General features: G+C 35.6%; 1 protein-coding gene across 3 annotated transcripts in view; it reads right to left on the bottom strand.

Moving 5' to 3' along the window:
- Nucleotides 1–23,360, bottom strand: part of TLK2 (tousled like kinase 2) — a 111,835-nt gene that overhangs the window by 29,046 nt on the left and 59,429 nt on the right. For all 3 annotated transcript variants that reach the window (XM_036997184.2, XM_036997188.2, XM_036997186.2), the window contains 6 exons: nucleotides 19,542–19,637; nucleotides 18,245–18,337; nucleotides 10,496–10,606; nucleotides 9,355–9,491; nucleotides 3,553–3,705; nucleotides 238–304 (listed from right to left, as the gene is read on the bottom strand). In XM_036997184.2, coding sequence (XP_036853079.1) covers nucleotides 238–304; nucleotides 3,553–3,705; nucleotides 9,355–9,491; nucleotides 10,496–10,606; nucleotides 18,245–18,337; nucleotides 19,542–19,637 — 657 coding nt within the window. The remainder of the gene's footprint in view (nucleotides 1–237; nucleotides 305–3,552; nucleotides 3,706–9,354; nucleotides 9,492–10,495; nucleotides 10,607–18,244; nucleotides 18,338–19,541; nucleotides 19,638–23,360) is intronic.

The following is a 23,360-nucleotide window of genomic DNA, read 5'->3' as shown; positions in this document are numbered from 1 at the left end:
ATTATCTACCAGTACATCAGCAGTAGAAAAAGTACTAGCATGTGGTGGCTCGAACTGACTCAAAAATGCAAAGACACAAACTCACCATTAGAATACAGGATGTGACTACAGAAAGTGATGGCAAGATACCAGCAGGTACATGAAACTGTTAAATTTGCCCCAAGAACCAAACAGCTTCAACACTACATGTAAACTAAAAATTACATGTCTCCAGATAGATTTTCTCATTATACTTACCTTTTTAAGATGACCCAATCTGAGTTTGAAGATTTCTTCCTGTTCATGGTATTCCGCTAACGTTAACCTGGAAAATAATGGTAGTAATTCCAATAAATTATTTAAAATTATAGTGGGCCTGTGTAAAGAGAAATACCAAAGCATGCTATTCAGTCTCTTAATTAAAATGACTAAAAGATTATTTTGCAATACTTTGACAGGAGAAGATGTCTGCGATTTATAAGATGTGATGTGAAGGAAGGACTTTAAAGCCAAGTCTAATTTATTTTAAAAAATGAGAAAAATAAATGAGCTGTATTTTTACATTTATAAAGTAAGTTTTGTCCCATATATCACCCAGATGAAAACCCATTTGGAGAGAATGCCAAAAATTGTAGGCCTAAAAAATTTTTGAAGGGTAAAATAGTCAATGGATATGATTATTTTTTTACCTTGATACTATACTAATGAGAAGGAACAATACAGAAGAAAGAATCCATGATTTAGAGTCTCGAGCTCAAAATACAACCTGGGACACTGGCCATGTGACCTTGGGCAAGCAACTTTAACCTCTGAAGTCTTAGCTTCCTAAAAATGTAGCAAGTAATGATACCTATTTGACAAAGCTGTGGTGTCTATTAAATAAGAACATAAGAAGAATCTATAAATTGTAAAATGCTACATACAATTCTCAAAGGGCTGACTTGATGTGTAATCACGTGTTTCCTGTTCCACCTACCCCAACTGCATCCTCATGTCTCAAGGAGGAGCATATCAGAAGTGATACCTTACTCCTCCACCTTCAGCCTCTAAACATTCTAGAAGCACACATATATACTTTAAAGTTTTAGATCTCACTGATATTCTAAATGGCAGGAGAAAGAAGAAACAGCTATTCAATTCTATCAACGACGAAGGGCCACACAGCCTCTGAGGTCTGACTTACAGAAAACAAGTAACAAAAAGAAATACACCTAGGGCTGTTACATCTATCTGTCAATATTATAGAATATACCTTTAATATTCTCCAGAAATATTACATCCATTACTTTATATCACAGTAAAAAAGGGAGAAATGAAAAACCATAGTTAAGAATTTTCTCTGCCTGAAATAGGCTGCATACCAGCAAAGGATAATGTGACTCACTCCAAGACTCTAGAGGGCTGTTTCTGACTTCTGGCCAAAGGAATGAGCCAAATCACAGACACTCTAATTAAAAACTGGACCAAAGGCCTTCCAGTTTGAATTTTACACAGGACTCCAGATGGTAACTGCTTACTAACACATTCCTGGCCTAGACTGAATTCTAATTATTGTTCTATGGAAGGAAGCAACCTATGTCTTCTCTATTACTCCTAAGTCAATGATTTCATGCACTGTCATCAAATAATTTTCAAGTAATACTGGGGGGAGAGTCCCTTCACAATAGAGTCACGAAAGAAAACAATGATCAGATTAATGCGTACAATATCTGCCTGGAGAATCTTTCAAATCTGGGCTCCTACTTGGACCTTTTAAAGGACATGTTTTTTTTATTTATGATCTAGTTAAAAAATACCCAGAGTCATATAAGAATGAAGATATTTTCTAAGCTTATTCACTATGCACACTTTTTATCACTAGACTTAATGTAATTATTAGATTATGCATCTGTTCATTTCTTCTAAATAAGCTGTGAGCTCCTAAGGCTGGGGCTCTACCCTTTTGTTCTGTATCTCCAATGTCCACAATAGGGCCAAGTATACAATAAGCATTTAAGAAAGACTTACAAATGTACGTCAAGGAAAAGGCCCCCCAACACATTGGGTGTGCAGGGGGTGAGGAGTGGTGTTAAGCCATTTTCCTCATCAGAATAAAGATAGATATATATCTAAGATGTGATAAACTTCTAACAATGGTGTAATAAAAGTATTATTATACTTAGGGTAGATTATGGGCTAATACATTTTTGTGAACTGCTATGAAAACATAAGGCAAAAGACATGAGTCAATAAATTATACGTTATCATTATCTTTTATCTGTGGCTATCTTTATACCTGAAACTTATTTTCACACACAATGTCAGCTTTATAAAATTTCTTTTTCCCATGAAAAACAAGCATAGGCCATGACAGAAAGACTGAGTACCATACCAATGACTATTTCTATAAAAATATACATTTTAAACTTCAAACATCCAATTCAGAAACCACTTCGTGATTAACATCAATTCTTTAGAGGTTGAGTACACTACTTATTTAAAGATCTTTTTTTTCCCTTTTTAATGTGAAAGCCTCTTGAACACAGAGGTGATGGCTTAAATGTCTTCAAGGAAGGCAAGAAATATTGTAAACGGGCAAGTAATACATAGGTGTTATTTCCCATGCCAATTCTAATGGTTTGGCAGTTTCTGCCTTGTTGGCAAATTATAGCCTGTGGGTCATTCACTTCATGACCTGCTTCTCTCAATAGTTTTATTGAAACACAACCACATCCATTCATTTATGCATCATTTATGGCTACTTTCAGGCTACAGCAGTAGAATAGTTGCAACAAAGACCTGCTAGCCTGCAAAGCCTGAAGGATTAACCATCTGGCCCATTATAGAAAAGGCTTGCCAACTCCTGTCCCAGAGGAAGACTCCTTTAGTAGTCAAAAATTCAATGATCAAATCTGGGAAATCTGACATGGGGCAGGAGCAAAAAAGGCAGGCATCTATACTCAGGATGTTCTATCCATCCCACACATGGTAGCTATGTAATAATTGTTGATTGGCAGTGAAAAAGATGACTACACTGAACTTCAAGATACTGACTGGTGTTTTCCTTAGGTCCCCAGAACAGGAAAAAATAATAGTGATGTCAAGAGTTGTCCCTTCCTAAAATAAAACCTATGTTTTCTTAGCTTACTCCTAAGTTAGTGACTGTAGTTAAGTACTCTCTGACCAGTAAAGAGCATTCTTCAGTCTGAAAATATTGGCCAGGAAATCCCTCTAACAGGATACCAACATATCATAACCTAGAACTACACATACACTATTACACCATTTGAATACCTTAATGACCTCACATTTGTTACAAGAGCAGTCAAAGATCATGATGTCAAGTGACACTACTTCTCTCTCATTCCAAACTCCCTAAATAATATCAGAACTAAGAAAATGAGTTGCTCTTATATGACTTTTATATGAGTTAAGCAAATCCATTAGTGTAACTAAAAAGAATGGCGAAACTCTAGAAATCTCCATTATCATTTTTTTGATGATTTATCATTTTTTCCCAGTGTCATTCAAGAGAACTTTTTGTATGTTGGGGGACATTACAACATCTCACAGCTCATGTCAATAAAAACATACGTTTCGTTTTCGGCTCCGTTGGTCTTGCTTTTCCGCTGCTTCTGCTCATTGGTTGCTGGAGGGGCCTGTCCCATTGCAGGAGGTTTCCGCTTTGCTAACATTTTCCGCTGTCGTTCTATCTCTTCCCTCTGTGAATTTATCCTTTCCTGTTGCCTAGACATATAAAAGATGTTGTACAAAGGAACAAGGTCAAGATTTTTTTTTAATGGCTATAGAATGAACAAAATTATCTTTGTCACTTGCCTATCTGATAAGATTTCAGAAAAAATAGGCCCCATTAAATCCAATAGAGATTTGATTTTAACTTCAGGTTGGGAGAGCTAAATAAGCAGTGATAGTAAAGATTTTTTTTGGAATGAATCTGTGCTTTAAGACATTGGTTATACTGATTATTCTCATGGTAGTAGAGTGGAGAGGAAGGAACAGCATCAAATTTCTATTGTGACCTTATTTTCTGACTCGAAAGGAATATTTTTCTGATTCCTTTTTAATAGTTAAGAAAACAACTCTCTCGTATAACACCACTGAAGACCTAAGAAGTACAAAAGGTTCCAGATGCCTTTTTATTTGAATAAAATTTTCCTCAAATTACATCTAGAAAGATACCAAATTTGAAGGAGGCTAAACAAAGTAAAAAAACATTTTCCATTTTCTTTTTAGATCTACCTTTTATTCTAGTCTACAGGAGCCTTTTTCATCCCCCAAGTCATTTCCACTCATTGATATAGTGAAGCCTGAAGTTTTTTGAGAAAATGCACATTCAGAGAAGCACAATGAAGCCCCTTGCAGCTAGAAGAAACTCCTTAGGAAATGGTATGTAAAACAAATCAATAAATGACATACATAAAGATTCTTCAGATATCTATCTAACACCAATACCGAGAATTATTTCCTAATAAGATGGTCAAATTTTTCTAACTTGTTTACAAATTCAGAGTCAATGAAAATACCAATATAAGAAAGCCACTTTCTCCCTTGTATCCAGCCACATAACAGATATTAAGGTTTAAAGACTTGGTATATAAAAATAAAGCAAGATTGGGGATTAACCATTTAGCAGACTAAAATCTTTAAATCATCTATCACAGGTGATAGTCAGTCACTCCCCCTCGCCTACCATGACAGCCCCATCTCCTTGCCTTGATCCACCCTTCATTTCTGCAGAATGAAAGAATCTGATGGAATCTACTCTACCCTCTTCCCTAAACACTATAGTAGTGAGTCTCTAGACCTTTTCCAGATTCAGTGGATCTTTCTTGAAAGAATGGCAACCAGAAAGACAAGACTATACGCCAGGGTAAATGGCCATAATAAAATTTATGCTGCCATATCTCTAAGGGCAATACTGTGAGCAAAGTTAACCTAATCAAAGTATTGCAATTAAATAACTACTTGGCTGACAATACAATTTCTTTGGCTTTGGGATAAGCTGGGTCACTGATTAGATGTCAGTTTAAGAATGGAAATTTTAATTCAATAGTTTTCTGCTTGTCTGAAAAAAGATTTAACTATCATTAGAGATACGTCTCCCCCTCCAAAATATATGTATATGAATGATTCATGGTGTAAAAGAATTTTGGGTTGAGACACAGAATCCTTAGGTAAAATCAAAATCCTCCTTCAGACTCAATGAATGTCCCTGAGGAAAATATTTACCTACTCAAAAGTTTCCCAACCAAAAAAGTTGGTGAAATATTTTTAGCTCATTTCTACCCTTTTAGGGGCCATCAGTGCAAGGCACTCTGAACTCTCTGGAGATAACCATGTAATATATAGTTTAAACTATAATAAACTATAGTGGGCTAGTGGAATGCCACAACACTTTGTCTTTGAAGACTAACTGCTATGGAAGATTAATATTTTAGCAAACATCTTTATTAAACATGAAACTGAGTTCTATTGCTTTCAGGGAGAATCTACACATTTAATCTCTGCAGATTCACCAAGAAAGGGGCCTTAGAGCCATCATATATATAAACCATGAACACATGGTACACCGATGCCAAAACACCTTTGGGGAAATCCTAAATTGTATATTCTGAGGATGAAAGAGCTTGCCTGGGCATACTGATGTGCCAGAAGTTGCCAGAAGTTATGATTGTCTACAATAAGAATTCCTGCATTAATTCTTATTCTTGAAACTATTTAGCTATTTATATTTACAAATAAAAGCTACCTTAAAACAGTCTATCAATGAGACTTCATTTAGGTTTATTTTGGGACTACAGTCTGGATTCTGTCAATAAACCCTAACTTCTTACAGAACAAGAACCATGTCTTAACAACCCTTGTGTCTCCAACATACAAGACAGTGCCTTTCATAGAGCAGATCCTTAAGTGTTTCTTGCGTTGCATCAATTTTAGAGAATGCTCACTCTTTATTACCCACAGAAAGATTATCTGTACCAACATTTATAGAAGCATCAGTGGTCTGATAAATCCATCCCACTCAAATCTAAATAACCCTATTTAAAATTTAAGCCATAGCCCATAAGAGAAAATAAGACAATCAGTCTTAGTGAGGCACCATTACAAGTTGAACTGTGTCACGAGAAAAAGTATGTTAAAGTCCTAACCCCATAGTACCTTAGATTATGACCTTTGGAAAGAGGGTCACTGAAGATGTAATTAGTTAAAATGAGGTCATATGGAGTAGGGTGGGCCCTTAATCCAGTATGACTGGTGTCCTTATAAGAAGAGAAGAGAGACAAAGAGACAAACAGGGGGACATCATGTGAAGATGGAGGCAGACACTGAAGCTATGCTGTCACAAGACACAATAGTCACAGAATGATCCTCCCTAGAGGCTTCAGAGGGAGTGTGATCCTGCCCACACCTTGATTTTGGATTTCTGGCCTCCTGAACTGTGAGAGAACAAATTTATGTTGTTTTAAGCCTCCCAGTTTATGGCATTTTGTTACAGGAGCCCTAAGAAACAAATATAGACACCTTCAGCTAGACTCCAATCATACTATATAACTAGCAGATGAGGTATTAAAAAACGCACACATTTTTCAGACATTATTTTAACCAAAAAATATTTTAGCAATTATCTACAGATAGCACCTGAATATCACAGATGAGAATTTTTAAGGATTCCCAGGATTTCATGTGTTCTTTATCTACTAGGAACTATGAAATGGTATGGAGAGAACAGCTGGCATTTACAGAATCGAGAAAAGAGTTGTCTCTCACTATGGAGCATGTCACCGAGAATCAGAGGGTTCACAAGACATCACTTTAAAATGAGATTCTACAATTTCTTCCACACCAGAATACTTGGACTATCATTACAATGCTATACAGTTCAATTCACTCCCTCTGATAATCTTTACCTTAAATGACCATAATTTTGTATACAGGTAAAATTCCGTTATTTTACTGTTATTTATTTCAACATAAACAAAACCCTAATAAAGAATTTTTTACTGCCTTGCCACTATTTGAGACTTTAAGACTTATTTAAATAAAAAATAGCATACTGAATAACAATAGTATTTAATATAACTACTTTCTGAGATCTATAAAATATGCTACTTTTTCAATAGAGTCAAACACACTTTGGAAAGGAAAAATTACTAACTTGGCCAAAAAACATTACAAATCCGATTATGATTTTCCTATTAGACAGTAAACCTTCCGTTTTAGGGAATAAAGATCATTTCAGAAAGAGCCAAGGAACAAAGGGAAAACAAAAGAACTATGTTGCAGCTCCTCCTTTTGAGACTATATTTGATTATCTGATTAAATTTTTAAATATCTTGAGGTTTGTCTCTTCCCTTAAAACCTAGTCCTGCTGCTGCCGCCTGGTGTTCAGCTACCTTACCTACCAAATGCTGTGGAATGGTGTTTCCCATACACAGAGAATTATCATTTGTGAGGATACCAGACACAGCCATTTACAGATAAAGAATTTCAATTTCTGCCTTAATCATCAAGAAAGGGAGTTTTTCAATTAATTAATTAAAGTAAAACTTAGAAAATACTTATAAATACTAAACATTGGCCAGAAACAGCTTCCAAAGAGATGAGATAGACATTCTGTAATTTCCGTGAGTTAAAATCAGGAAAAAATGCTATCCACCTAGCAGAAACAATCCTGGTCAGGGACCTCATTTAGACAGTCCCAATTTCTCTCATCAAATGCTCTACAGCATAGTCATAATTTTGTACTTGGTTTAAGATTTCTAGAACCTTCTGGGCAGCAGGCTGCTTACTTAGTAAAAAGATAAAATATAGTTACTATCAGCAAAAACAGTAATCATGCCTTAGAAATAGTTACATTTTACATCTCTATGCAAACCTATTATCTTTTTGAGTCAAAATCTTTTGACATTTTAAAACTGCCCTCTTAGCGGTAACCATTGTCAAAGGCTGGCAGGGCATCACATTTGGGTCTCAGTCTGAGTATTAGGTGGCTTTCGCCAGTAACGGGGATACAAATTATATCTTCTGATCCAACTAACAAAACTGAATGCTATGCCATTTCCAGGGCAATGTACACATCTTAGGGTGTTATGAAATGAGTATTGTGCCTCTGTCCTGCGCAGCTGTTTATACCGCCCTGGTGCACTTCTGCTATCAGCGGTTACCTATGCTTAGTGCTCAGAGCGGATGCCAATCTGAGTCTCTGGCACTTGGTCTAACTCAAAAGGCTTTGTTTTTCTCCCAGAGTTTTGTATCTTTGGCTCAAGAGTCTCTTATCACCCCAAATTATGCATACTGATGGTATATTTGTGAGCCCAAAACACACCTAAGTCAAGTTGGAGGTTAATTATAGACAAAGCAATGATTACTAATGTGTAACCCAGAAGTTCACTTTAACAAAGTATCATTAATAACATCAGTACCTGTACTTTTCTTTCAGGCATAAATTTGTTACTTATTTATGATTCATTACTATTCAAAAGCAGTCCCATGCTCTCCAGTTAATGCTCAGCAAGTTATCCAGCAAGAAAAATAAGGCAAGACAGGCAGTCTATGGAACCCTCCAAATCATGATGTACGATCAGAAGTTTGAGAACCTGTGGTTAAAAATACAATGCCTGCAACCCACTCTCAGGTGGATGACCTAACAAATCAAAATAAATTAGATACACCAAAAGGTACTACAACCTCAAGATGTTTTCTTAAGTCCTGGGCTAATATTAGCTATTTACACAGTTGGAATTTTAGGATTTTACATGTTAGTTCCCTCCTTGGAGTAAACACTTGAATGTATCGAACAACTTACAATAAAGTGAAGAGTGTTCTGCATTCGAAGTTGCTGACAGGCAGACAGTGGGGATGGTCAGCAGCTTAACCACTGGCTCAGTGCCTGCCTACAAGGAAGCGACTATCTCTGATGACTGGATGCTGTCTCCTTAAAGAGCCTCCGGGGCATGTCCTATAAGGTTATTCTAGGGTTTTATTTTGATTTATACCTAACTCAGGAATTTCTTCCTTATTTAGGTCCTTGCCCATTTCATTTTCCTGTGAACCCAGGATAAATGCTCAGCTGACTCCTCAAGAAAACACATTAAATAATTGAAAAGATATCAAGTCTTCAATTTTTCTTCCTTAGCTTTGGCAATTCTGATTCTTTTAAGGTTTAATTTAGAACCCAGGTTTTATTACTCTGATTACTTATATCCTTTTTGTTGGACTTTTCCTCATTCCCTGTATTTCTTTACACAATTTATGGCTAAAACTAAATGAAAAGATAACTCCACTACTAAGATTCTTAATGACTATGATTACAGAAAACTTTAAAAATCCAAACCAGCCTTTCAATTCTCAATTTAATCATCACAATTCACTTACTTGATAAGGTTCTGGAAAGCATAACCATCTGTCCACTGTTCAGTAAAAGAGGCCCCATGTCGGACAGTGGTAAAGTGGCCCAATCTCAAGCGGTCTTGCATGCTCTTATCTCTACATGCCATCTTCTCTTGTTTTGACTTATGGGAATGGACAAATAGAAAATAATTTTATTTTCCTATGAGAACTCAGATATAGCATTATATATTTATTTTTGTACTATACTGCTCAAAGTTTAGTATAACTGGCTGAATCTACATTGATTTTAGAAAGGACCCTAAAACTAAATTCTTCATATTAACATATACCTGATTATTTTTCATAAAAATGGGCGCAAAAGTGGTTTCCTTTCTATAAATGAATGAACTCAAAGGTGAAAGTTTTCCTCAGTATCTTTGACATCAATAAAATATTTTATCAGTGTTTAAAGGTATTTAAAAACATTATCAGTGTTCCCTGTCCTTTTAACAGCATTCCAAAGATTTCTGCGAAAGCAAGCACCCCCGCCAGCCTCCACCCAGTCTGTCTCAACCTCCTAGCTTATAATAATTTCATCAGGAAGTATTGCTTTCTTAAAACTTCCAGTGTAAGATGAATAAGTACTGAGGATATAATTTTAAGAACTTTCAAGAAATAGTTACTAATAACTATTAAAGTCAAGTCACAACTAATCAATTACCATAATAAATTAGGTATCCAATTAATCATATACAGGTATATGCCAACTTAACTTTTTAAAGTAGAAATCAATTATTATGCTACTATATGTTACTCCAAATATCATGTCTGAAACGGAAATATAACTATTGCTAAATGTTCGTAACAGCAGTAGGATACACACTACAACTGATAGGATGGAATAAGAATTTAGGAGAGCAACACCCCAATAAACTCAACGAGGACAAGCTGTCCCAACACAATGTTCAAAGCAATGTACAACCAGAAAAAATATCCCAAATTATCACTCTAGATGCTTCCTCCAGTGTCCATGCGAAAAGGACTTGCAATTGTCAAATCATAAGAAGCCTTTTCCTAAAAATCCCTACTTTGAAATAGTTTCATCTCAGGTAAGAAAGGAGGAGCCACAATAACGACACCCACTGAGCACCCTGGAAAAGAGTCTGGGTTACCGTTCACCACGCACCTTCTCTATAAGGAGTTTCTTGCTCATCGTCACACACCGATTTAATCGTTCTTTGTATTTCTCTAGCATCTTTTGCTGTTCATCAATCTGCCGTCTCAAATCACAATTGGCCTTCAATGGAAAAAATTTCTTTAGTTAGCTCCAAAGGAGATAGACTAATTAAAAAGCAGTTCCTACAGTATCTGAAAATGTTGAATCAAATCCAAAATTAAAATTCAAAGAGGTAAAAGTAACTATGTCTTTAAAAAAAAGGCAAATACTTCACTCCTTTATTTTCTCTTAACAAACTTATCATCTATCTTTTTTTAAAATTCATTTTGGTATATCATTAACATACATGAGCAACATTGTGGTTAGTAGATTCCCATTATCAAGTCCCCACCACATACCCCTTTAGTCACTGTCTATCAGCACAGTAAAATGCTATAGAATCACTACTTGTCTTCTCTGTGCCATACTGCCTTCGTGTGCTATTCATAATGCCCCTTTTCCCCCTTATCCCTCCCTTCCCACCCATCCTCCCCAGTCCCTTTCCCTTTGGTAACTGTTAGTCCATTCTTGGGTTCTGTGAGTCTGCTGCTGTTTTGTTCCTTCAGCTTTTTCTGTTCTTACACTCCACATGAGTGAAATCATTTGGTACTTGTCATTCTCCGCATGGCTTATTTCACTGAGCATAATACCCTCTAGCTCCATCCATGTTGTTGCAAATGGTAGGATTTGTTTTCTTCTTATGGCTGAATAATATTCCATTGTGTATATGTACCACATCTTCTTTATCCATTCATCTACTGATAGACACTTAGGTTGCTCCCATTTCTTAGCTATTGTAAATAGTGCTGTGATAAACATAGGGGTGCATATGTCTTTTTCAAACTGGGCTCCTGCATTCTTAGGGTAAATTTCTAGGAGTGGAATTCCCGGGTCAAACAATATTTCTATTTTTGGTTTTTTGAGGAACCTCCATACTGCTTTCCACAATGGTTGAACCATTTTACATTCCCACTAGCAGTGTAGGAGGGTTCCCCTTTCTCCACATCCCTGCCAGCATTTGTTGCTCCTAGTCTTTTCTATGTTGGCCATCCTAACTGGTGTGAGGTGATACCTCATTGTGGTTTTAATTTGCATTTCTCTGATGATTAGGGATGTGGAACATCTTTTCATGTGCCTGTTGGCCATCTGAATTTCTTCTTTGGAGAAGTGTCTGTTCAGATCCTCTGCCCATTTTTAAATTGGCCTATTTGCTTTTTGTTTGTTGAGGTGTCTGAAGCCCTTTATATATTTTGGATGTCAACCCCTTATCGGATATGTCATTTATGAATACATTCTCCCATACTGTAGGATGCCTTTTTGTTCTATTGATGGCGTCCTTTGCTGTAAGGAAGGTTTTTAGTTTAATATAGTCGTACTGTTCATTTTTGCTTCTGTTTCCCTTGCCTGTGGAGATACGTTCATGAAGTTGTTCATGTTTATATTCAAGAGAGTTTTGCGTATGTTTTCTTCTAAGAGTTTTATGGTTTCATAACTTACATTCAGGTCTTTAATCCATTTCGAATTTACTTTTGTGTATGGAGTTAGACAGTGATCCAGTTTCATTCTCTTACATGTAGCTGTCCAGTTTTGCCAACACCAGCTGTTGAAGAGGCTGTCATTTCCCCATTGTATATCCATGGCCCCTTTATCATATATTAATTGACCATATGTGCTTGGGTTAATATCTGGACTTGCTATTCTGTTCCACTGGTCTATGAGTCTGTTCTTGTGCCACTACCAAATTGTTTTGATTATTGTGGCTTTGTAGTAGAGCTTGAAGTTGGGGAGTGAGATCCCCCCCACTTTATTCTTCCTTCTCAGGATTGCTTTACTATTTGGAGTCTTTTGTGCTTCCATATGATTTTTAGAACTATTTGTTCTAGTTCACTGAAGAATGCTGTTGGTATTTTGATAGGGATTGCACTGAATCTGTGGATTGCTTTAGGCAGGATGGCCATTTTGACAATATTAGTTCTTCCTACCCAAGAGCATTGGATGAATTTCTATTTATTAGTGTCCTCTTTAATTTCTCTTAGGAGTGTCTTGTAGTTTTTCAGGGTATAGGTCTTTCACTTCCTTGGTTAGGTTTATTCCTCGGTATTTTATTCTTTTTGATGTAAAAGCAACTATCTTTTAAAGATGAATTCTGTTACTAGAACTGGGCATGGTTTCTACTGATATTTTACTCCTCCCAAAAGCCAGTTACAGCTAAATTCAGTACATCACATATACCTAAGTCGTCACAAAATAGAAGGAAAAAAAACCTACAATAAGTGAGATGTTTAAAAATAGAAAGGGTGATTGAGTACTTACAGTAAAAAAATTAGTTTTTAAAGAACCACATAATGTTCCTTATGTTCAATGGTTATTTTTCTGTTGTTGTTCCCAAAGAAAAGGAGACATGAATTTACATAAATGTTTCTTACCAGAGAAGCCAGGCACACCCATGCCTGCCTAACACAGAACTAACAAACAAGTTGAATACAAGGTCCTGGTTCAAGAATGCCAGAATGTAGATACAGTTAATTTAGCTTTGGTCAGAAAGATGGACTAAATACTTTGAAAAATTCAAGCCTTTTACAATAACAGAGAAGGAAAGAACCACTAACCCAAAGTCAGTTTCTGACTTGGAACTCCTGAATTTACTCTTGTGTTAAACAAAGGATCTCTATTTTTTTTGCAAAAAAATGCTTCTTTACATTAACTTGCTTTATTTATGGGAAAAAAAACAAACAAACATGGCATTTCCCAATCAAATGATGTGTTTTTAAACAATAAAAAGCACAAGTGGAAGATATTACAGCACACTCAATTTTTAAGATTTTTCAACTTCATTTTTAAAGTGATCAGTGTACAACGGCTTCCATCTCTAAATTTTTACTTTCCTCATAAGTATAACTTCTTCCTATCAGCTCTTACAAAGTTCTACAGGTGACATTATAAAGACAAAGTGCAAGTACATTTGGGTAAATATAACTATCCAATTCATACTAAAGGATCTGCAAGTGGAAGATTATATAATGTTTACTACATGAAATTCAATCTACTTTTTTGGAATGTTATCATTCCATTGAAATCCATAATCTAATGTATGGAATCAATCTGTGGCAGCTTATTCAAAATGTTATAACTTTAAATAAATTTTTGTGGTTTCTAACACGAATAATTTTGTGTTGAGGTTTAAAGTAGCATTTGGCTAGCAACTCCTGACGCAGCCTTAACTAACATCTCACTAAAATGGGAGAACTCAATGAACGATCCCTGAGTGTCCAAAAGGAGGTATCAAGACCAGTGGTCATTCCCCCTGCCCTGCCAGATCAAAAACACAAGTTCTAACCAACTAGAAAAGATGGTAGCTATCCTTCCTGGCCTCCCTTTTTGACCTATCCATTCCTTTGGTACTGCTCTACATCCAAAGAGAGACTACAGCTGTCAGAAAATGAGAGTACAAGGTGGGTAGTGTTGAGGAAAGATGACAGATTGCTTCTTGGAAAATGAAAGCAGGCATTCTTTTAAAATCCGAAAGGATTATTAAGTTAGGATTCAGGCTTTCACATACTCTATCTTCTCAATCTTAAGTGAGTCAGGATATGAAGGTAGATGAGTCCATGATCCTTTTTCAGTCCAGCAGAGCTACTCTGACCAAAAACCTACCAGTCCTGGAACTGGGCTAGGAGCTTCTTAAACCCATAATATATCTAATTATAATTTTTGGCAATTCAGCACCCAAGTGAATAAATAAAGGAATAAGAGCAACCCAAGCCAGTATATATGCCAAAAGTGAAAGACAGAAGATAGGTACTAAGGTGAAACATGGTTCTCCTTACTGAAAGACAGTAAAAAGGAAAACAACAAAAAAAAGTATTTCTGAATAAAGAAAGAGAGCAGCAGCTTGAGGACAATAAAAAAGAATACCCTAGAGAAATCAAAAGAACATTTAAAAATACTGCTTGCTATATTCCATAAATGCAAAAAGACATGATGTCTATGAATCAGGAATAAAAGAATGTATAGATGGGACAAGAAAGTGAATTATGTAAGGAAAAAAGTGGTAAGTAAAAACATAAGTAAGCAACCACAGCATCCAATAATAGATGAATGGATAAAGATGTAGTATATATACACAGTGGAATATTTTTCAGCCATAAAAAAAGAAATCCTGCCATTTGTGACAGCATGAATGGACCTAAAGGGTATTATGCTCAGTGAAATAAGCCAGGCAGAGATAGACAAATACCATATATTTCACTTATTTGTGGAATCTAAAAAAAAAAGAACAAAATAGCAGTAGATTCATAGACACTAAGAAATGACTGGTAGTTACCATGGGGGAGGGAGTCGGTAGGTGGGTGGGGAGGGGGATAAATGGGCACAAAATTTCTCAGTCATAATGTAAGTTGATCACAGGGATGGTAGTACAGCATGGAGAATTCAGCCAATGATTCTGTAACATTTTCCTATGCTGACAGATAATAACTGCACTAGAGGGGGTGAGGATTTAATAATGTAGGTAACTGCTGAACCACTGTACTGTACACTTGAAACCAATATAAGATTGTATACCAACTATAATTCAACAAAAATTCATTATGAGCTGCAGTAAGTATCAAAATATATGGAAGACATAATGAATGTTTAATGAAATTCAAAATCATATTAAATGAGATATAAAATGATATAAGAATAGAAATCAGGCCAAGGTAGATACCAAGGGAGAGGCCAGTTTAAGACAGAAAAAGGCAAAAAATCAGGCATATCCACATATTTCCAGATTAAAAATATACAGACGCATAAAGAGATGTACCTGGGCCAAATTTTTCTAATACACAAATAAAGGTGAGGGGGATCTATCGTTATCACAGAAAACAGATTAGTGCTTGTCCCTTAGGTCATGGCCTTCTCTGAAACATGAAATGCTAGAAAAACTACAAAGGGGCGTGTGTACATATGTGTGCATGTAGGTTCTCTGTTAGGGAGGTGAAGGGAGGCAGCCAACAGGTTATGATGCAAAATGTTACACATGGTGCTGTTTTCACGTGGGAAGGCAAGCGAAAGAACTCTCAACTCTACAAATGCACCAAAAATTAGACACTAAAAAGGATATATCCTTCTTGAAAAATTATTACATAAAAATGTGTTCCAGTCATTCAAGAGATGAACTAAGACTAAAAACTATGATTAATTTACATTTCCCTGTATGGCCCCGGAAGATGACTGGTTAGCCAGAGACGGGTAAGATTCCTCAAGGGAGGAACAACCTAAGACAGGCACAGTCGCAGGGGGGCCATCAGGTGAGAATTTGGGGATCAACAGAGGTGAGGCTCAGAACCTCACCCCCCCTGCTTTGAGAGAAATCTTCTGCATCCATGGATGTCTTGCTGCCCTTGTCTAGCCTGGATTAATACTTAGTCCATAGGCACACACCTGATCATCTGATCATCTACATTTGCCTTCTTACAGCACTAAACTATGTTTTCTACCTTTATCTTGCATCTACCTACCACTTCAGCATTTTATTAAAAATAAAAATAATAATAATAATAGGAGAAATGTGGGATCAACATATAAATCAAGTACAAAAATCAAACAAATATTCATATTCGACCTGATTGTTTATAGGTCATATTGCATGATCAAAACCGAAAGTTTCTGTGATGACTGCCCTTGTACTGTTCACCATGTAAGAATTTATTCACTATGTAAGAATTCGTTCACCATGTAAGAACTTGTTCGTCATGCTTCAGAAGATTGGAGACTGACGAGAATTAGGCTTGAGATGGATTAATGATTGTACGTTGAGCGTTGACCCCCCTATAATGAATTTCTTTGTTGTTAACAACCATTTGATCAATAAATATGAGAGATGCCCTCTCAAAAAAAAAAAAAAATGCCCCAATCAGATAATAAAGACTTTGAAAATCAAAAAAAAAAAGCAATTTCAGGGCATTTGACTTATGCTTATGTTTATGCTAGTATTGTTATTAAGTCAGATCCTACTTTAATTGTCCATGGCCAGTCCAAAAAGAACAGTGGGATTTCATAATGCATTCATGCGGCAGGAGGGCCACATTATATCATCATGGTTCAAACAGAAAAAAAATGGCAGGGGAAAAGTACTTCTCATTATGAACATGGAAGTAATGGACATAAAACTCAAAACCTCAAGAATCAGTGCTGTGTTCATGTTTGGAATGGTGATTTTAGTTTTGGTCAAACATTAGCTATTACATTAAGTGTATGTTGTTACATTTACATCTTGGCTTTGGAGTTGTGTTTTTACTTAAATTTTAAATTTCTTTTGGTTTTATATTTGCAGAAGAGATACACAAAGGGTTTATGTGTATATATAAGATTTTATGTGTATACATCAAGTAACAGTAAAATAATTTAAAAGTCAAAAAAAAAAACAAAAAAAAAACTATGATTAAAAGAAAAATAACACTGCCAATGAGCTTTGAAACCAATTTAACAAATATGTGTGATACTGTAAATTAGACATAAAACTCACTTTAAGACTTATATAAAATATTTAAGCAATTTAATAATAACAGCTAAAAACATTAGATTTTACTCATAAAAACCAGGCTTATGGGTTAGATATGTGTTAAATTCTAGATTTTACACAGAAGTAAATTATACTATTTTATATTTTGATAATTACAGAAATAAAGGTAAAAATTTTCAGAGAAGAGATAATCACACACACAATGACTTTTATTATCTTTATTATTAAACAGAACCTTTATTCAAACCGAGTCTTACCAAATATGAAAACTGTTAAAACAAGGTTGCAGATTCCCACCCAGCTGTGTTGTGGAGGCCCTGGAGGTTCCTCTATAGAACCTGCAGGACCCCTGCAGACAATTTGAAAACTACTGTCATTAGTACAAGTAAGGATCAAACCTAACCTTCTAATTCACTGGAAAAGATAAAAATGTTAGCCAATTTTATTTATAACTCAGTAATATTTATGTATATATGCATTTTATGTTAGTGTGTAAATTTATGTATATTTCTGTATAAATATACTACAAGTGGCTCAAAATAATTACTGAAGGAAATGTACCAATGTTTTATCTCAGTTACTGGAACTACAATCATATTTTTCAGTATTCTCTAAATTTATTATAAAAAGCATGGATTGTTTTTATAACTATTTTTTAAGAATGAGCCAATAGGCCTAACTGCATATTAAAAATTTATTTTTATAATATCACAGAATATTTTCTAGAGGTATCTTTTAACTCCAGATTAGCTGTTTTTAAAGTTTCTCTTGTAAGCAAAACCTGGGCTGAAAAGTACTTGGGAAATAGTTTTTAAAATTCAAGAATATTAAAATAACTTCTCAGGAATGGGAAAACAGTATTATATACTTATTCCCACAGTTCCATGAAATACAATAGTTCACATATCTAGTATACATGTATACTATTTTACACATTTACATTTATATTTTACAATATAATATTGATCTAGGATAAATTTAAATATTAAAATTGTACTATGTAAGATATCCAATTTAAAGGTAGTGCTTACAATTAAGGTGTGGTGCTGGTTCCCACTCAGACTCCCTCAGATTAAAGGAAAATATTCAAATGTTTATGATTTAACTTTGTTATCTGGTAATACTAATCACCTCTACAATACGCACATAATCTACATATACATAACATCAGTCAGTGCTTGTTATAAAATCTCTTACCAAATTTTAATACTTACTCTTAACAAATCATCTATTCTTCCTTCCTTCTTCTCTAAGTCAGAATTCTTACTGTTTTCTAGTGCAGATATTTTTTCTATTGTGAGGTCAGACTATAGAGACAAAGAGAAAATAAATTCAGAATTAGTCTCAAAATATTACATGTCTTCTCATTTTTTCTTCTTACTTTTTTAGAAGAAAGCACTTGCAGAAAACTAATAGCCTGGAATCACATGGCTCAAGAAATTAAATCTGCTTTTCTCATCCCATTCTTTAAGCCTTAGATTTTGTTACACTGCACTTCAAAAACATGTTAACTCTGGAATCAAATATATGAATTCTCCAACTTCCTAAGCACTGAACAATACAGAAACACCAATCTAGAAATGAAACTAACTTCATCGAAAAGGACCGCAGAGACATGACCCAAATCTCTGAAGAACAAACACGCCACCCAGTGGAAGCAAGCACAACCGAAAAGGGAGAGATGAAGCTGAATGCTCAACTATGTCTGTTCAACCATTCAAAACCTCTTAAATTAAAGTAAAATTACAACCTACTCCTGAGGGTTATATAGCCCTTAAGATGTAAGAAATTCTCCCAGATGGCCAAGCATCCTGTCTTGAAGGCAACACAGTGCCAAGAGGCTTCAAGAAAACCCAGTATACTATTTGGCTAGCTCAACACCACAAAGTGGAGGATATACTCACTTCCTTTTCAGGTTTTAACTTTGGATGTTCACAACATTCCCTAAATTAAAGAGTGTTTGAAAACTATTTAAGGAAGAAATTATGTTGGTGTGCCACAGTTAAAGAAGTTTAGGTTGGTCTTGCCAAACAGGTAGATACAAGGAATAAATTAACTACTTTCATAAATTAGGGAATTAACATTCATTGAAGCCTACTGTAAGCACTGTTCTAGTAAGCATTTTGTATATATTGTCTGAGGTAATCAACCACCTTTTACAAATGATTTGTACTCAAGAAAACTGAGGCCTGAGAAGACAAAGTGTAAGCTGCAGAGGCAGAATTTGAACCCAGGCCTACAGGTCTCCAAAACAAGTGATCTTCCTCACCAACACAATGCAGTGTAAGCATTTTCTGCTGTAATACACCAGCACAGTAAAGAAACAATTCAAAAAGTTAAAGCACCTTCCAAAAGACTTTAAATACTAATAATTCAAGTTCTGAATATTGTACACACAACCAATGAGGTAAAATCAAAGGAAACAAAGAAAGGACTCATAGATTTTGTAGGTGGTTAGCATTTATTTCTAAGCAGATATTTTCCTCCTCTCCTTATCAATCACCAACCTACCTGGGTCTGTCTGTGCTGGATGGAGATCTGTTTTTGGGAGCTGCCGGAATGCTCTGTGTTGCCAGATCCCGTAGAAGAGGGACTGTTTTGCTGAGCCTGTAGTAAAGGTATATTACCAATCACAAGAAAGTTTTACATCTTTCTCCACAAACAACTGTATGAATGAAAATGATTAACTATATAAAACAAACGCCTTCTCATGAAAGTCAGAAGTCAAGGCCATGTAGCCAAGATGAAAGTAAAACAATTCAAAATGAGAAGCAAAGGCTAACGCTGGTGGCTGGGACCATGTTTCTGTAAATAGTCTAAAGTACCAAATGCTTCTAAATAAATTTTTAAATAGTGAACTTGAGAAAATTAAAAGTTGTTTCTGTAATAACAGGCCCTTTTCACCTGTAGTGTAACATGCTTTTGTAAGAAAAGGCTGGCAAAGCACCCAATGCACAAGGAGGGCTGCTCATGACTCTAGGCAGGAAGGACTGTGAGTTACTACTATTCAGAACAGCCTCCTAAGTCCACAAACATTATCCATGAACACACAGTGGTCCAAAAATTCAGGTTGTTTTCCTATATTGTCACTTGATCATTGTAACTTTAACACACAACCGGATAGAGGACATTTGAAGGTATTTTTAAGTCTATAAGGTTTTGGATTTAATATAATTCAGCTATTCAGGCATATACAAATCATTATACTCCCCAATTCCTTTTAAGAACAAGACTATACCTAACATAATATAACCCATCACAGATGTAATTAGGAAATATTGAATATTCTGCAGATTATGGGCTAATGGAAATATAGTGCTACTATCTCAGGGAATGCAATGTTTCCACATATGTGAATACTTTCTAAATATTCCTTTAATTATTTTCCTTACTCATTAACATATTAGCAATGCTATAACCACCATTTTTGAGCAATTACTGTCAGGTAAATGCTTCACTGTCATGATAACAAGTAATGCTTACCAAAACCCTAAAAGGTGGTTATGTTTTCCACTTATAACCTTTTGCTAAGTTACAGGTACTGTTACAACCAGGCTGCTAACAAGCTAAGAACTTCGTACACAAAATTACACCAAAGGTTCACAACCACTTTGTAAATAAGGTAGGCGGTATTATTTTCTCCCTTTTTACTTACTCATTCAACAACTACTTGGTGAGTACTCCCTATGTCTAACTAAGGACTGTGCTGGGTGTTAGGGACACAATGGCTAAAAAAACAGAAACAAGACCCACAGACCCAGTCATTATTCTGCCTCAATAAAGCTTACAATCCAAGGGAAGATAATTATTAAGTACTCAATAAAATTTGTTGAAAGAAACTGTTCAATAAATGATCATATAATAAATAAAAAATTCCTATTAGGTTAAGTACTGTACTAATATGTAACAGGGTACAACCCAGAGATTAAGGGCTGAATTTCTATAGAAGGTAGTATCAGAGTTTAAATTTGAAGGAAGTAAGCAGGCAGAGAGGAGACAACAGGGTCATTCCAAGTAGAGAATGTGTCCAAGAACCCTAGGGGAAGACAGAAGACTCATGGGGGGATCAGAGAAGTCAGAAACAAGGAACCAGTCTCAAAGAGGTTAAACAATGCACACATCCTGCAAGTGGTAGAGCTGCATGCAGAGCCAAGCTGAGGAAGAGTCCAGAGCAGGGAAAATGTTCTCTGCCCTTTCTCTACCATGTGGCAAATCTTTCGTTTTTTTACTGAGCACTATGAACCTCAAGCACTATACTGCACTATGACACGAGCATTATCTCCTTCAGTTATCATTAGATTGCTCTTAAAATCCTCTCCCTTAAAAATGTTTCTAAATGAGGATGACTAAACTATATCTGCAGTAAGAGATGGTAAGAATCACATGACTGACTAAAAGGCTCTTCTATAAACTTCATAATTTTAGTATGTGGGTTTGGCTAAAATGCTTCTTTTTTTTTTTTACACGTGCTCATTTCTGATTATAAGTTTTGCTGTGGCAAACGAAGGGTGCTAGAATGTGATTTCACGGCAGGTTTCAATTTAATGCTTTCTATAAAAACATGTACAAATAGCCCAATGATAAGAAGTAAAACTGCAAAAGTTAACTAAGCAAGTGGAACACAGGTTAGGAGGTAGCAACTTCTCATGAAAACAAAAACAGTGCTTTCAAAAGGTAAAAGAACTACACAAATATAAGGACTTACAAGTGAGTCCGTGGTAGAAAAAGTGCTCTAATTCGTATAATTCACTCAATACTAACTGTGAACCTTGATGCCTGGTCCTGTGTCAAACACTTAGGAGTGCTAAACTGCGAAACAGAGAGCTTATCCGTGATGACAGAACCATGTCCCAAGGAAATGAGAACGGACATTGGTGGCCTTGCTGAGCAGTGCTCTGTAGTTGTGCATTTAGTCCAATCCCTGCCTTGTAAAATATTCTTCTCAGACTCCTACATTCTTTGTTCCTATTATAAAAATGGTATTGGCTTCTAGTGTATCATTTAATTAGATACTTCTAATGTATCAAGAAAACCAACAACACAAAGACGATCTGACATGAAAAAACAAAACTTGATCCAAAAGAGAACAGGTAACTCAAGAAAACAACTTTAAAAATATAGTATGTCAGAGAGGGTCAAAAGGATATCACATAGATCACAGGCTGGTTGTCCCAAAGTCCTACTGATATGCAGAGATTTTTTTAATGAATCATAATAGCACAAGAAACAGGGAGAGTCAAGGATCAGAAATTTTCAAAAATGAATTTTAAGCATGCAAAAGTAAATTGGGATCAGATTGATAGAGAAAGTAAAACAAAGAAATTCACAGCTCAAAAAACATGAGCAGTAAAACAGGCTGGATCTTTTCAAGGAAGTTCCTGCAATGAAGCTCCATGTTGATACTTATGTACATTTACAAAAACCAGGAATGACCCATGGGACAATTATCAGACATTTGAAACATTCCAGCAGTGTCCCATTTAATCCCCCACACTGAAGACTGAGGGGCCTGGACACTACAGCTTCTTACCCCAAGTCTCTTACATAAGAATAAAACTTAGAATGAATGTAAATAAATTATTTCAAAATGAAAAATCAGTGGGTCTAGGGAGAGGGAAGGAACACTCCTGATGTGAACATTGAAGCTTGGGGAAAAAGTCCAGTATCCCAACCTCCACAACTGACATAAAGAAGGAAAAACAGAAGGCACTGCAAAACTAGTGTAGTTTACTCACCAAAACAAAGGCCTCCCTATTTTGACACTTGCAGGGAGCTGGTCTCTCCGCCTACAGTACCAGATACTTGGAGAGATCACAGTCAACTCTCCACCATGTGTGGTGTGGATTATTTGGGAATCAGTACTATGCTAGTGCAGGGGAAAATTCACGCCAACGACCTATATTAATCACTTTAACACTTCCTCCAACTAAAGCTAAGATGTGCATTTTCAAGAAAACCAAGAACCCAAAGAAGATTTGACATGAAAAGACAAAACTTGGTTCAAAAGAGAGCAGATAACTCAAGAAAAACAACTTAAAAAATAAAATATGTAGAGAAGACAAGTAATGACTCTATAGCATCTTACTACGCTGATGGACAGTGACTATAATGGGATATGTGGGGGGGACTTGATAATAGGGGGAGTCTAGTAACCATAATGTTGTTCAAGTAATTGTACATTAACAACATCAAAAGAAAAAAAGAAAAAAATATATATATAGTATGTTCAGAGAGGGTCAAAAGGATATCACATATGTAAAAACAAAAAAACAACAAAGAATATGAAAAATAAACTTGACAAACATTATCAAAAATTTTTTAAATAGGTAA

The sequence above is a fragment of the Manis javanica genome, chromosome 4 (assembly GCF_040802235.1).
Source record: "Manis javanica isolate MJ-LG chromosome 4, MJ_LKY, whole genome shotgun sequence".
Lineage (NCBI taxonomy): Eukaryota > Metazoa > Chordata > Mammalia > Pholidota > Manidae > Manis > Manis javanica.
This window is presented reverse-complemented; position numbering and strand designations above follow the sequence as displayed.